A 15876-nucleotide genomic window follows, 5' to 3' on the forward strand; every position below is an offset into this window, starting at 1 on the left:
GTGAATATGCACCTCCCGCGGAAGGTGGTGGAGATGAAAACGGTAACGGAATTCAAAAATGATTGGGATAAACATAAAGGAATCCTGTTCGGAAGGAATGGATCCTCAGAAGTTTAGCCGAGATTGGGTGGTAGAGCCCGGTGGGGGGAGGCAGGGCTGGTAGTTGGGAGGTGGGCCTTGTTCTGGGCAGACTTCTATGGTCTGTGCACTGAAAATGGCAGAAACAAATCAAGGTCAGGTATACACATAACGTAGCACATATGAGTTTAAATTGTTGGGCAGACTAGATGGACCATGCAGGTCTTTTTCTGCCGTCATCTACTATGTTACTATGATAATGGAGACAGTGTATGCAAATCAAGTTCATGCATATTCATTGTGAATATCCTGAAAACCTGACTGGCAAGGGGTATTCCAGGACTAGATTTGGGAAACACTATTGTGTGTCACATTTCTCCTGACTCGGTGAAATATCTGCATGTCAGTAGAGTATATGCTGCGCAATGGCTGGTAAAGTTCTGACCAGATTGAGATATTTTGGTCTCAGTTTCAATATTGGCCACCAGATGAATTTTTAGCACCATTGCGTGGCTATTCGAAATACTGAACATTCTATGCAGCACGATACCCCTTGGGCGAATCACTTAAACTATTTTCACTCTCTGTCTCCATCCGTTGGTAGATGGATACAACCTATTGGTCTGGACTGGTCTGATAGGACAGCTATCAGGTAAGACATAACTTTTCCTTATTTTTCTATCTAGTAGCAGCTTCTCATTTTTTTTTTATAGGATTTTGAAGCAGGAGCGGCCTGAGCTAGCAGTGTTGGCAGATTCTGTTGACCTGCAGGAATCAACAGGTATTGCTTCTGACAGCTCCAGTGACTCTTCAAGTTCATCCAGTTCCAGTTCTTCAGACTCTGACTCAGAGGTGAGCATTTTCAACTCAGTGACTGAATGTCATAGAGACTATTTTGGTTACTTTGATAAATTTCCACACCTGGCTTTTGGAAGGGTAGCCTAATGCTTAGTTCAGTGGCCTGAGAACCAGAGGACCTGGTTTGATTTTCCCACTGTATCTCCTTGCAACTCTGGGCAAGTCACTTAACCCATTTGCCCCAGCTAACAAAATAAGTACCTTTATATAATATGGAAACCGCTTTGATTGTAACCACAGAAAGACAGGGCCTCCGAGAGGGGGGTCGGGGGGACAAAATTCCGCAGTCCCCAGTCTCAGTTGCCCGACTTCGCCTCCATCAACAGCCCCTCTCCGTCCACCACCGGGCCCCCTGCATTCAAATAGGCAGCACTCACCTCCGTGTGAAAGCGCAGCGGCAGATCGCCTCTGTTCGGGCCTTCCCTCCCTGTGTCTCACCCTCATCTGTTGATCACAGCATACTTCTCGATACCCTGTCCTCACTTGGATTCCAGGGCTCTGTCCTTTCCTGGTTCTCTTCCTACCTCTCCCTCCGCAACTTTAGTGTTCACTCTGGTGGATCCTCTTCTACTTCTATCCCTCTGCCTGTCGGCGTACCTCAGGGTTCTGTCCTTGGTCCCCTCCTCTTTTCTATCTACACTTCTTCCCTTGGTTCATTAATCTCATCCCATGCTTTTCCTACCATCTCTATGCTGATGACTCCCAAATCTACCTTTCTACCCCTGATATCTCACCTTGCATCCAAACCAAAGTTTCAGCGAGCTTCTCATTTTCCCCCCCAAACCCACCTCCCCGCTTCCCCCATTTTCTATTTCTGTTGATGGCTCTCTCATTCTCCCTGTCTCCTCAGCTCGAAACCTTGGGGTCATCTTTGACTCTTCTCTCTCTTTCTCTGCTCATATCCAGCAGATTGCCAAGACCTGTCGTTTCTTTCTTTACAACATCCGTAAAATCCGCCCCTTTCTTTCCGAGCACTCTACCAAAACCCTCATCCACACCCTTGTCACCTCTCGTTTAGACTACTGCAATCTGCTTCTTGCTGGCCTCCCACTTAGTCACCTCTCCCCTCTCCAGTCGGTTCAAAACTCTGCTGCCCGTCTCATCTTCCGCCAGGGTCGCTTTACTCATACTACCCCTCTCCTCAAGTCGCTTCACTGGCTCCCTATCCGTTTTCGCATCCTGTTCAAACTTCTTCTACTAACCTATAAATCTTGCCTGACCAATTTACTTCAATTCTTTGAAGGAGTAAACAAACATGTGGACAAAGGGGAGCCGGTTGATGTTTTTTGAAAATCCAGATACACAATATCAACCCTTTGTCCACATGTTTGTACAGCACAGTTTGACAAGGTACCTCATGAAAGGCTACAGAGGAAATTGGAGGGTCATGGGATAGGAGGAAATGTCCTATTGTGGATTAAAAACTGGTTGAAGGATAGGAAACAGAGAGTGGGGTTAAATGGGCAGTATTCACAATGGAGAAGGGTAGTTAGTGGGGTTCCTCAGGGGTCTGTGCTAGGACCGCTGCTTTTAAATATATTTATAAATGATTTAGAGATGGGAGTAACTAGCGAGGTAATTAAATTTGCTGATGACACAAAGTTATTCAAAGACGTTAACTCGCGACAGGATTGTGAAAAATTACAAGAGGACCTTACGAGACTGGGAGACTGGGCGGGTAAATGGCAGATGACGTTTAATGTGAGCAAGTGCAAGGTGATGCATGTGGGGAAAAAAGAACCCGAATTATAGCTATGTCATGCAAGGTTCCACGTTAGGAGTTACGGACCAAGAAAGGGATCTGGGTGTCATCGTCGATAACACACTGAAACCTTCTGCTCAGTGTGCTGCTGCGGCTAGGAAAGCGAATAGAATGTTGGGTATTATTAGGAAAGGTATGGAAAACAGGTGTGAGGATGTTATAATGCCATTGTATCGCTCAATGGTGCGACCGCACCTTGAGTGTTGTGTTCAATTCTGGTCGCCGCATCTCAAGAAAGATATAGTAGAATTGGAAAAGGTGCAGCGAAGGGCGAGTAAAATGATAGCGGGGATGGGACGACTTCCCTATGAAGAAAGACTAAGGAGGCTAGGGCTATTCAGCTTGGAGAAGAGACGGCTGAGGGGAGACATGATAGAGGTATATAAAATAATGAGTGGAGTGGAACAGGTGGATGTGAAGCGTCTGTTCACGCTTTCCAAAAATACTAGGACTAGGGGGCATGCGATTAAACTACAGTGTAGTAAATTTAAAACAAATCGGAGAAAATCTTTCTTCACCCAACGTGTAATTAAACTCTGGAATTCATTGCCGGAAAATGTGGTGAAGGCGGTTAGCTTAGCAGAGTTTAAAAAGGGGTTGGATGGTTTCCTAAAGGACAAGTCCATAAACCGCTACTAAACGGACGGAAAAATCCAAAATCCCAGGAATAACATGTATAGAATGTTTGTACATTTGGGAAGCTTGCCAGGTGCCCTTGGCCTGGATTGGCCGCTGTCGTGGACAAGATGCTGGGTTCGATGGACCCTTGGTCTTTTCCCAGTATGGCATTACTTATGTACTTATGTATAAGTGTACTCACTCTGCTGCTCCCCAGTATCTCTCCACACTCGTCCTTCCCTACACCCCTTCCCGTGCACTCCGCTCCATGGATAAATCCTTCTTATCTGTTCCCTTCTCCACTACTGCCAACTCCAGACTTCGCGCTTTCTGTCTCGCTGCACCCTACGCCTGGAATAAACTTCCTGAGCCCCTACGTCTTGCCCCATCCTTGGCCACCTTTAAATCTAGACTGAAAGCCCACCTATTTAAAATTGCTTTTGACGCGTAACCACTTGTAACCACTCGCCTCCACCAACCCTCCTCTCTTCCTTCCCGTACACATTAATTGATTTGATTTGCTTACTTTATTTTTTGTCTATTACATTGTAAGCTCTTTGAGCAGGGACTGTCTTTCTTCTATGTTTGTGCAACGCTGCGTACGCCTTGTAGCGCTATAGAAATGCTAAATAGTAGTAGTAGTAACTTCCTGTTTCCTCGAGAGTGGGACACAGGGAGGGAAAGCCCGAAGGGAGGCGATCTGCCACTGCGCTTTCACATGGAGGTGTGCTGCTGATTTGAATGCAGGGGGCCCGGTGGCGGACTGAGGGCTGTCGACGGGGCTGGGGGTAGGCGGGTGAAGTCCGGGGACTGCGGCACCAGCGACCTGAGTAGCGATGGGGGGGCCCGGGGGCAGCCTTGCCCCCGACCCGTCTGTCTCTTGGCGGCCCTGCGGAAAGACAAGCGGTATATCAAGTTCCATCCCCCCTTCCACCTTCCATTTGTGTCTCCCACCCTAGATAATGCACTACTATGAACTTTCTCTGTCCAATGGAATAAGGTTTATTCTTGTTTATATCTTTAAAGATATATTGGGATCAGCATGCACTGCAGGATACAAAAGCCAAATGAATAATAGACTGGAATATATGTATTATTAACGTATGTAATTTTATATTCGTTTTATACCATTCAAAATGGCTCACAATACTATAAAAACAATATACAGTAAGACAAAAGGACAAAGCTCTGAAATGGATAGAATAGATAATCTCTGCACATAATTGCAATTAAATATAAGATCCCAGACCAAAATAGCTATAAATCTGGAAAAAGGTAAGTTTAAGGCTGTTCCTGAAAACAGACTATTACATTGTCTCAATGCTAATGATAATCTATTGCATTGTTTAGGAGCCATTTCACCAAAAGCCCTGATACCCCAAAAGACCTTCCTAATTGTACCCAAACAGTGAACGCTAAATAAAATGGTCCTGCACTGATTTTGGTGCCTTTGCTGGAATGTACAACTGTAACTTATTCAGCATATAATCAGGTTTACCATTGTGAATCACATTACAAAAAAACAAAAAAAAAGATGCCTGCAGCAAAACTTATTTCTCTTTGTCTCTCCAGACCAATCCAGATGCATGGGTTTATCCTCTCCTACCAGCAGATGGAGACCAAAACTGCTGGTTTGATGACATCGCCCTTTATAGGATCTGTATTTTTTTCAGCAGATGGTAGGCGAGGTAGGCCTGTGGAGTCTGGACCTGGTCTGAAGAATTGGGTTAGGTTGTCCCTTCTTGGTCAAAGGTGGCCCAATTCAGGTTGAATTTAAACAGCGCACACATGGGAAGGATTGAATAAACAAGGTCTAGGATCAGCTGGGCCCAATTCATAGATTCTAGGAGTACTAAACCAAGTAGTTCTGGGTCCCCTCAGTCTGTAGTAAGGGTGTTGGCTGCTATACCTTCTGTCTTCCTCTGTATAGAAGACCAGAGATATTATTCTCTGGGTAAATTAAAGGAGAAAAAAAAACAGCTTTGAGACGGCTGAGGTGTAATGCTAGAGACTCCTGGGCAGTATAGTTGCAGGGAAGAGATTAGGCATTCTGGTGCTTCAGACCTCCACAGGATCTTTCAGTGGCAAGTTAGCATGCTCAGCCATTGCTGCCACAGTAAGTGCTGTGTGACCTGCAGCAGCTGCTGCTCCAACATTTGGTTCTAGCAATGAGAACTATACCTGTAATTAGCAGCAGGCTGAGAGATACATGGCCCCATGCAATGCAATTAACATAATTCAGCCTGTAATACATCAAATAGGGCCTTCCATATCATCATGCTGATCAATCCATAGACTGGTGGGTTGTGTCCATCTACCAGCAGGTGGAGATAGAGAGCAATCCTTTTGCCTCCCTATATGTGGTCATATGCTGCCGGAAACTCCTCAGTATGTTCTCTATCTCAGCAGGTGGTGGTCACACACAGCAGCAGCTCTGGCTAGGTCTCCAAGCCTAATTTTTAGGTTTTGTTGAGTACCTGGGGTTGAGGGCTCTTCTTGAGCAAGTGCAAACCTGGTGGTGCCAGGTCCCTCCTTTTCTCCCCCCTCCCGCTGGCTCCGTTAAAAAAAAAAAAAAAAATTTTGGACGTCCTTAAAGGCGTTTATTTCAACGTTTATTGCAGCTGCTCACTGGGACACTAGTTCGTTATAGCTCGGAGCGAGAAGCAGGTAATTTTTACCTTTTTATAGCGGGCAGGGGGTTCCCCGTTCGGTCTCCACGTGGCTTATGGCTTCGGAGGGCGAGGGCGCGAGGATTCGCTCCCCGGACCGTGTGGGTGCGTCTAGCGAGGATGCGGGGATTTCAAAACCTGAATCGCCTTTGTTAGGCATCAGTTTGGAGTCCGGTCAGTGTCCCGGTTCCTCCTCCGGTGCGGCGGTTTTTCCCGCCATAAGCGCCCATCCCCCGCTGCTCGCCCACTCCATGTTGGCCGGCCACTCTGCTCGGACGGCTTCTTCTTGGGCCGCCCTCAAGCTGGGAGACGTTAATACTATGGTTGCCCTTGATTCGGACGACGGTAAGAAAGCGGCCAAAGTTAAGCGCCGTTCTTCCCGCGCGGCTCCTTCTCGGAGTTTCGCGCCAGACGCCATTTTGGATGCGCAGCACGTTTCTCCCCCGCTCTTGCGAGCGCCGGTTGAGGGTGCGGCTAGGGCCCTGGCCCAAGCTGCAGAAGTGCACAGTTCGGGGGGATTCTCCCCTGAGTTCATTTTGCTGCTGCATCAGGCTTTTCTAATTTTACATATTTATTAAATTTTTTTTAACATTTACATATTTATAACATAAATGTGGAAATACAGAAAAAAAATAAAAAAGAATATATGAATAACATATTTTACATCCAGTAAATATATTATTGAAATATAATTTTACTTTAGTCCCCAATATCAATATCTGAATCAAGATACTAGGATATATAGAGAAAAAAAAAAAAGTAAATCAAATTAATAAGCAGTTAGGAACAACAGAGACCGAAAGCCGACTTTACAGCATTTCCTATGAGATCGTTTCCAGGGGTCTTCTCGCTTTTTCTTTAAGTTCAATAAATTCCAACAATTTTCTTGGGGTATAAAATACATAGTTAACTGATTCTAAAGATATACAACATCTGCAAGGGAACTTTAACACAAAAAGACCACCTAAAGTCAAAACCCTGGATTTATATAAAAGAAATTCTTTTCTCCTTTTTTGTGTATTTCTTGTGATGTCCGGAAAGATCTGGATCTTACCCCCAAGGAAAGAGTCATTCAGGTGACGAAAATAAAGTCGAAATATATTGGTTTTTGTCTGGTTCCAGAGCAAACGTTACAATTAACGTTCTTTCAGTTACTATCTCAAGAGAGTTTTCAAGAAATTCTGTTAAATTTAAGTTAGGATTATCTTGATTTGGCCCTTTAGATCCCTTTATTCCTGATAAATACTGGGTCCTCATGATGGGCGGGAAGCCCTCCATTGGGATCTCCAATATTTCTCTAAAATATTTCTTAAGCATTTCACCTGCAGGTATCAATGGGCACTTTGGAAAATTTAACAACCTCAAATTATTCCTACGAGCATTATTTTCCAAATGTTCAATTTTCCTTTCTTGTAACTCTTTCTCTTATTAATTCTGAGGTAATACTTTGTAATTTTTCCTGTTCCCCATCGAACTTGCCATTTTTTTCAGTTTGCTCTTGAAATTTAACAGACAAGTCCTGATGAGTTTGTTTTAATTCCGAAATTTCATTTTTCATTGAGGTATTCATTTGTAACAAGACATTACTCACACCCTGTATAGCGTCTCATAGGGTCTCCAGCATGACTACAGCAGGTCTTGTAATTCCTGCAGAGTTCCCCGGCACCAAACTCCCAGGAGTAGAAGAACAGGGTTGACTCAGCCCCTGCTCCGCTGTTTCACTTCCTGGGGTTGAAGTTCCCCTGGGTTCTCCTTCCACGGCTATGGCTGGGTACTCCTCCATTCTCCGTGGCCCCAGTGGGGAAAATACGACACCGGGGTGCTGTAAGTGAGGGAGGGCTCAATGAGACTCCCTCTATGCTGCGCTCCGCTCCCGAAAGAGCAGGGCTAGTCGAAACGTAAGTTCGTTGAACCTGGGAGGCGATGCCAAAGCTGTCGAGAGTTGTCTGGCGAGTGGATGGCGTCGAATGCGGGACCAGGGAGGTAGGTGCCGCAGTTTTCCCCTTCCGCTTCCCCATCATTCAGACAGTAAACGGAGCCCACACGGCAGATTACTCAGCAGCATACAAGGCGTCGCGTCCACACTACTGCTCAAAACGCCATCTTGATTCCCGTCAACTGCTACTAGGCTTTTCTTATGCAAAACGCTGCCCCTGCCCCCCTGTCAGATAAAGGGGTTGAGGCCTCTGGAAGCAAACGCCCTCGGATGGATTTCCAGGCCCTAGAGGACTCTGTCTCCTCTGATGTAGATGAGGGCAGCGTATCTGAGTTCTCCCAACGGTCCTTTGGGGATTCCTTGGAGGAGACGGATTCCCGCTCGGATGGAGCGGATGACCCCTCTGCAGCGCGGATCTTTCGCTCAGAGGATTTGCCCAACCTGTTAGTGCAGGCCATGAGCATTTTGAAGATTTCCTCTCCGGAGGACGTCTCTCCCTCAGCCTCTGTTGGCTCCGCCATTATGCTGGGGACGAAGCGCCCGCCTAGAACCTTCCAAGTGCATGAAGCCATGCGCACCTTGATTTCGGCTCAATGGGATGTCCCAGAAGCGAGCCTCAAAGTGGCTAGGGCTAAGTCCCGCCTCTATCCTCTGCCTGAAGGTGAACGGGAGGCCTTTCTTTGGCCTACCGTGGATTCTTCAATCACTGCGGTGACTAAGAAAACGGCGTTGCCGGTGGAAGGTGGCACGGCCCTAAAGGATGCCCAAGACAGAAGATTGGAGGCGGCTGCTTTAAGTTTGCAGGCCTCAGTTTGCGGCTCCTATGTGGCCAGGGCGTGCCTGACGATTGTGCAGCGGGCTTCCCCCTCGGATCCTTCCTTGAGGGCTGATTGGCCGGCTCTGGAATCGGGCTTGGCTTATTTGGCAGACTTGCTGTATGATGTCTTGAGAGCCTCAGCTAAAGATATGGCTCAGTCTATGCGCGGCGGTGGCTTTGGCTGAAGCATTGATCTGCGGACCACGCCTCTAAGTCTCTCCTGGCTAAGTTGTCTTTTTAAGGCAAGCTGCTTTTTGGGGTCGAGCTGGTCAAAATTGTGACCGATCTCAGCACGTCTAAGGGCAAGAGGTTACCAGAGGTCAGGGCTCGGGCCAGTGGTGCTCGCCCCGGGTCCTCCAAAGGACGGTTTCAGGAAGCCCGTCGGTATCGCCCGGGCAAGTCGGGCTCCTCTGCCCCCTCTTCCTTCAAGAGGAACTTCTCCCCCATGCAGCATTCCTTTCGCAGAGACCGCCGTCCCGGAGGTGCTTCCTCCGGTCCTCCCCCAGGGTCTCGTACCCAATGACGGGGCCCTGGTCCATGGCCCAGTGCAGATTGGAGGACGCCTGTCCTCGTTTCTGGGCGAGTGGACCAGGGTAACTTCAGACGCTTGGGTCCTGGAAGTCATAAGAGACGGCTACAAGCTAGAGTTCTGCCGACCCTTAAGAGACGGGTTTGTACTCTCTCCCTGCAAGTCTCCGGTCAAAGCTGTAGCAGTGCAGCAGACTTTGGACAATCTGATCCGCCTGGGTGCGGTCGTTCCGGTGCCAGAAGATCAGCTTGGCAAGGGACGTTACTCCATTTACTTTGTGGTACCAAAGAAAGGAGGTTCTGTACAGCCTATCCTCGACCTCAAAGGGGTCAGTCGGGCCTTGAAAGTTCGGCACTTCCGAATGGAGATTCTCCGCTCTGTTATAGCGGCAGCGAAGGCAGGGGAGTTCCTGGCATCCTTGGACATCAAGGAAGCTTACCTGCATATTCCCATCTGGCCTCCTCATCAACGCTTTCTGCGTTTTGCAGTCCTGGGCCGACACTTCCAGTTCAGAGCCCTCCCGTTCGGGTTGGCTACTGCTCCGCGGACCTTCTCCAAAGTAATGGTGGTCATCGCGGCCTTCCTTCGAAAGGAAGGAGTACAAGTCCATCCTTATCTGGACGACTGGTTGATCCGAGCCCCCTCTTATGCAGAGTGCGGCAGAGCTGTAGACCGGGTGATTGCTCTTCTGAGCTCCCTGGGGTGGATCATCAACCGGGAGAAAAGCCAGCTGCGCCCGACTCAGTCCCTGGAATATCTGGGAGTTCGTTTCGACACGCAAGTGGGCAGAGTGTTCCTGCCGGACAATCGAATTATCAAGCTTCTGGCTCAGGTGGACCAGTTCCTAGTAGCCTCTCCTCTTTGTGCTTGGGACTATGTGCAGCTGTTGGGCTCTATGACGGCCACGATGGAAGTAGTGCCCTGGGCCAGGGCTCATATGAGACCACTACAACTCTCTCTGCTGCAGCGCTGGACTCCAGTGTCGGAGGATTACGCTGTGCGCCTTCCCTTGGACCTAGCGGTGCGCAAGGCGCTGAGCTGGTGGCTGAGGACAGACAAGTTGTCCGCAGGGATGTCTCTTTTGACCCCGGAGTGGGTTGTCGTCACGACGGACGCCTCTTTGACGGGCTGGGGAGCCCATTGCTTGGGAAGGACAGCGCAGGGGCTCTGGTCTCCTGCAGAGGCAAAGTAGTCTATCAACCTCCTGGAACTCAGAGCCATTCGGTTGGCGCTTTTGGAGTTTCTCCCGGTACTGGCGTTGAAGCCAGTACGGGTCCTGTCGGACAATGCCACGGCTGTGGCCTATGTCAATCGCCAGGGAGGTACCAAGAGCGCCCCTCTAGCCAAGGAGGCCATGAATCTATGCCAGTGGGCGGAAGCGAACCTGGAACAGCTGTCGGCGGCCCACATTGCTGGAGTCATGAATGTCCAGGCGGACTTTCTCAGTCACCATACCTTGGATCCCGGAGAGTGGCAGCTATCGGCTCAGGCGTTCTTGGACATCACGAAGCGCTGGGGCCAGCCGAGCCTAGATCTGATGGCATCATCGGCCAATTGCCAAGTGCCGCGCTTTTTCAGCAGAGGACGGGACCCTCGATCTCTAGGAGTAGATGCTCTTCTCCAACAGTGGCCGACACAGGAGCTTCTCTATGTGTTCCCGCCCTGGCCCATGTTGGGCAGGGTGCTAGACCGGGTGGCAAAGCATCCGGGCCGGGTAATCCTGGTGGGTCCGGACTGGCCCAGACGTCCCTGGTATGCGGACTTGATCAGGCTCTCAGTGGATGGACCTCTGCGACTGCCAGCGGAGCAGGGCCTGTTGCATCAGGGTCCTGTGGTGATGGAGGATCCCTCCCACTTTGGTCTTACAGCCTGGCTATTGAGCGGCAGCGTCTGAGGAAGAAAGGCTTCTCAGACAAGGTCATCACCACTATGCTGAGAGCGAGGAAGCGCTCTACTTCTACTGCTTACGCCAGGGTTTGGCGTACCTTTGCATCGTGGTGTGAGGCAGGCTCACTTTCTCCCTTCACTGCTCCAATTTCTTCAGTGTTGGCGTTCCTGCAAGAAGGTCTGGAGAAAGGCCTGTCGCTCAGTTCCCTTAAAGTCCAGGTAGCGGCTCTGGCTTGCTTCAGGGGCCGCCTGAAGGGTGCTTCCCTGGCTTCGCAGCCAGATGTGGTGCGCTTTCTCAAGGGAATTAATCACCTGCGCCCTCCTCTGCACTCAGTGGTACCTGCGTGGAATCTCAATCTGGTGCTAAGAGCCTTGCAGTAGCCGCCTTTTGAACCCTTGTCGAGGGCATCTCTGAAAGACCTGACGTTGAAAGCAGTCTTTTTGGTGGCTATCACTTCAGCCAGAAGAGTTTCCGAGCTCCAGGCGCTATCATGTTGAGAGCCCTTTCTACAGTTCACTGAGGCAGGAGTGTCTATTCGCACAGTGCCTTCCTTCCTGCCCAAGATTGTTTCTCGCTTCCATGTGAATCAGCAGCTCTGTCTCCCATCATTTCGTAGGGAGGACTACCCAGAGGAGTACTCTGCTCTCAAATATCTAGATGTGAGACGAGTCATCATCAGATACTTGGAAGTGACCAATGATTTCCGGAAGTCAGATCATCTGTTTGTCCTGTTTGCAGGTCCTCGTAAGGGTCTGCAGGCTGCTAAGCCTACAGTGGCAAGATGGGTCAAGGAAGCCATTGCAGCGGCTTATGTGGCCGCGGGGAAGGTGCCGCCTATCCGGCTGAAGGCACACTCCACTAGAGCTCAGGTGGCCTCGAGGGCGGAGGCCGGGTCCGTCTCCTTGGAAGAGATTTGCAAGGCGGCAACTTGGGCATCAGCTCATACCTTCTCCAGGCATTACCGCTTGACTGTGGCTGCTCGGGCGGAGGCCCGGTTTGGAGCTTCAGTGTTGCGGTCAGGGATTTTTATGTCCCGCCCTGGGTGAGTACTGCTTCGGTACATCCCACCAGTCTATGGATTGATCAGCATGATGATATGGAAGGTAAAATTATGTATCATACCTGATAATTTTCTTTCCATTAATCATAGCTGATCAATCCATAGCCCCGCCCAGATATCTGTACTGTTTTTATTCTGGTTGCATTTCAGGTTCAAGTTTAGTCTTCAGTTCCTGTTCAGGAGGACTTCGTGTTCAAGTTTTTTCAATTGGATTCTTCAGGAGTTGAGACGATTTTGTGTTACAGTGAGCTGCTGCATTCCTCTCCCCTCCGTTTTACGGGGCTGGATTGAGACCTAAATTCTGCCGGCGCTCCCTCCCACTTTGTGCGGCTGTAGGGCAGCTTTGTACCCCTCCCGCTTCGGCGGTGGTAGGGTCAGTCAGCTCCTCCCGCGGTTGCGGTTGCAGGATAAGCCAGATCCCCCCGCTTCGGCGGGTGTGGTGTCCCTCCCCCGCTCCGCGGGGATGAGCTGGACGGATTCCCCTCCCCCACTTGTGTGGGGATGAGCTGGGTTAATTCCCCTCCCCCGTTTCGGCGGTGGTGAGCTGGGCAGAGTGTCCCTTTGTGGGTGTAATTCTCTAAGTGCTGAGTCCTGCGGATGGAGCTTTGATATCGACATACTGAGGAGTTTCCGGCAGCACATGACCACATATAGGGAGGCAGAAGGATTGCTCTCTATCTCCACCTGCTGGTAGATGGACACAACCCACCAGTCTATGGATTGATCAGCTATGATTAATGGAAAGAAAATTATCAGGTATGATACATAATTTTACCATAATTATCAGGATTCTTGCTTCTAGACAGCGGTTTGGACTGGATGTATGACAGTGCTCTGAAGTGGCTTCATTAAAAGGGGTCCCTGGTTTTAAGTCTGGTGAGAGCTCAAGGAAGCGAGTCCCTTTTTCCTTTTAGGGCTTTTCCCCTAAAGTCTTCAGACTGCAACTTGGGGTCTTTCAGCCAAGAAAAGGCCTGTGCTTGCTGTAGTAGAGGATGTTTGCAATGTGGGGCCCCTGGATTTAGCTCACTCTCGCAGTGCTTCAGAATCCCTTTCAAACGTTGCAGAGGAGCCCCTTGAGGAAAGAGAAGTTTTTCCTGGAAGAGGACACTACGGTGGTGCACATCTTTCATATAGACAAGGTGGTGTCCATGATATCGCAGGTGTTCTCCAGGTCTTTGAGAAGATTCCTACAGTAGGTGGATCAGGAAGACAGCCAAGGCCTTCTTTGTACTAGTGCGATCCAGAACGAGCAAGGCATGCTGGATACCAGACTTAAAATGGGCGGTTTATAGCCAAATTCTATTTGTTACCATAGGAGAGAGATTGCATCTGCCAAAGATTGATGCCTTGGTGTTGTCCATGACCAAAAAAACAACCATTTCAGTGGCAGGAGGAGTCACAAGTAAACAGCTATTTCAGTGGAAGGAGAAATCCATAAGGACTGCAAAACCAGCAGATGGAAATCTTGTTTGAATTGGCCTTTTGAGATGTCTCACTGGCCTTGCAGGCAGCAATCTGCAGCAGTTCTGTAGCTCATGCTTGCCTGCAGTAGACCTAGCAGTTTCCTGAGTATTCCTTCACATCCATCAGAGGGAGTTTTGGAGGTAGTATACCTGGAAGTAGGCTTTTCATTTTTGGCCGATAATTTGTATTACTTAATGGGGGCATGACTACGGTGGTGACAGCTGAGCCATGACAATTGCTATCTGTGGTGCCCTGTAAATTTATTTCTTCCCTCCTTTCATCTCTCCTGGTTTTCTGTGGAGCTCTCCTTTCCAAGTACAACAGTCTAAAAAAAAAAAAAAAAAAGTGGGGGGGGGGGGGGAAGAAAAGAGGTTTTCTGGAGAACGTGGGACAGAGTATCATTCTTGAGCCTTTCTAATCTGTGATAAGACGTGGAAACTGCTGGGTAGATTTGCCACTCATCGTATTGTAAGAGGAATGCCCAAACAAGATCATCATTTAATACATGGGAAGACTTGTCATCATAAGCATACTCCACCCGCTAAACTACAACTCTTACAGATTTATCTTTCACCAAACCTAGAGTCCCTTTATCATAATATCATTGTGGGCTACGTTAATGCCAGATCTGTAGTTAATAAAACAGCTATTATTTCAGACTGGATTTCATCAGAAAACTTTGACTTGATCTTTATTAATGAAACTTGGATTCATATCCAAAACGATCCCATTATTCTTGATTTATGTCCTCCAGGATATAAACTCTCACATTGGATTAGAAAAGAAAAGAGAGGAGGTAGCATTGCTATAATATATCGCTCCGATTTTACTATTAACATTACTGCTGATTCTCTAACTCCTCAACTCGAAATTGCCGCGATGAGATTCTCCAACAAGTAGTTGCATGGCCATCTGCATTGCATCTTATTTTATAGACCTCCCGGTATTTCGAATGAGTCCCAAGCCGCCTTTACGGACTTCATTTTGAACATATGTGTAACTAGTCCTAGCATTTTTCTTTTAGGTGACATCAACCTCCACCTTGAAGACCCAAATTCGACTAGTGCACATGATTGCATGGATTTTCTCCATTCATGGGATCTTTCACTCCCATCCCTCCAAGCTACCCACATCAAAGAACATTCCCTCGATCTTTTTTCACACAAATTGGCCACCGATAATAATTTTCATATAACATATCTTAATTGGTCTGAAACTCCGTGGTCTGATCACTACAAGTTAAACCTAGCCCTACTGTGGCGGAAAAAAGGGCCGCTACGCACTAAAGGACATACAACTTATAGTGCTAGAGGACAAATTGACCCTAGGGATTTCTGGCAAATGATTTACGACAATGACTGGTCAGCACGTACTGCTTCCCAATACTACCCCTTCGACTGGGATGCTAGATGTAGAAAAATCTTAGATGTTTTAGCTCCAGAAAAAACTCGTACCTCGCGAAGACAGAATCTAACACCTTGGTACAACGAAGAACTAAGAAAACTTAAAACACTTACCAAAAGAGCAGAACGGTCAAGGAGGAAAAAAATGAGCATACCCTTAATACATGGAAACAAATGCAAAGAAAGTATAAATATTCAATAAGACAGTCTAAATGGCTTTATTATAAGACCAAAATAGGCCCTAACATTAGAGACCTGAGGACTCTCTTTTATTTTGTCAACAAATTAACAGATACTACTTCACTTCCATCACCTCATAATGATATCCCACCTGCAGGCAACCTTGCAACATACTTTCAGGATAAAATAACTATTTTGCAGAAATCAATCCCTCAGAACAACTCTGGCATTGATTACTTTCTCAACTATATTGCTCCTATCCCTGGAGAACATCCTGCAGATCGTTTCTTGTTGAACTTTGAGCCCCTCTCGTGGGATGTTGTTAACCAGGGGTTCCATAAATTTTCAAACAGTACTGTAAGCTGGACTCCTGTCCTAACTACTTACTCAAATCCGCATCTTCCTGCTTTATTACAGACCGAACTGATTACTTAAACTTTATGCTAGAACGCGGTTATTTCCCTGTTGAAAACGGCACCATTTTACTTACTCCAATTCCAAAGGATCCTAAGAAAAAAAGCTGTGACCTTACCAACTATCGCCCTATTGCATCGATCCCACTTTTTGTAAAATTAATGGAGAGCATGGTGACGAAGAAACTTAATGATTACCTT

General features: G+C 47.9%; 1 protein-coding gene across 2 annotated transcripts in view; it reads left to right on the plus strand.

The window, feature by feature from the left end:
• Positions 1-15876, plus strand: part of JMJD6 (jumonji domain containing 6, arginine demethylase and lysine hydroxylase) — a 93459-nt gene that overhangs the window by 57010 nt on the left and 20573 nt on the right. Inside the window, exons 5-6 of one of the 2 annotated variants that reach the window (XM_030208164.1) lie at positions 792-930; positions 4889-5004. In XM_030208164.1, coding sequence (XP_030064024.1) covers positions 792-930; positions 4889-4999 — 250 coding nt within the window. In that variant the 3' untranslated portion in view covers positions 5000-5004. The remainder of the gene's footprint in view (positions 1-791; positions 931-4888; positions 5005-15876) is intronic. The other variant, XM_030208163.1, reaches the window with a different exon arrangement.

This window comes from Microcaecilia unicolor, chromosome 6 (assembly GCF_901765095.1).
Source record: "Microcaecilia unicolor chromosome 6, aMicUni1.1, whole genome shotgun sequence".
Classification (NCBI taxonomy): domain Eukaryota; kingdom Metazoa; phylum Chordata; class Amphibia; order Gymnophiona; family Siphonopidae; genus Microcaecilia; species Microcaecilia unicolor.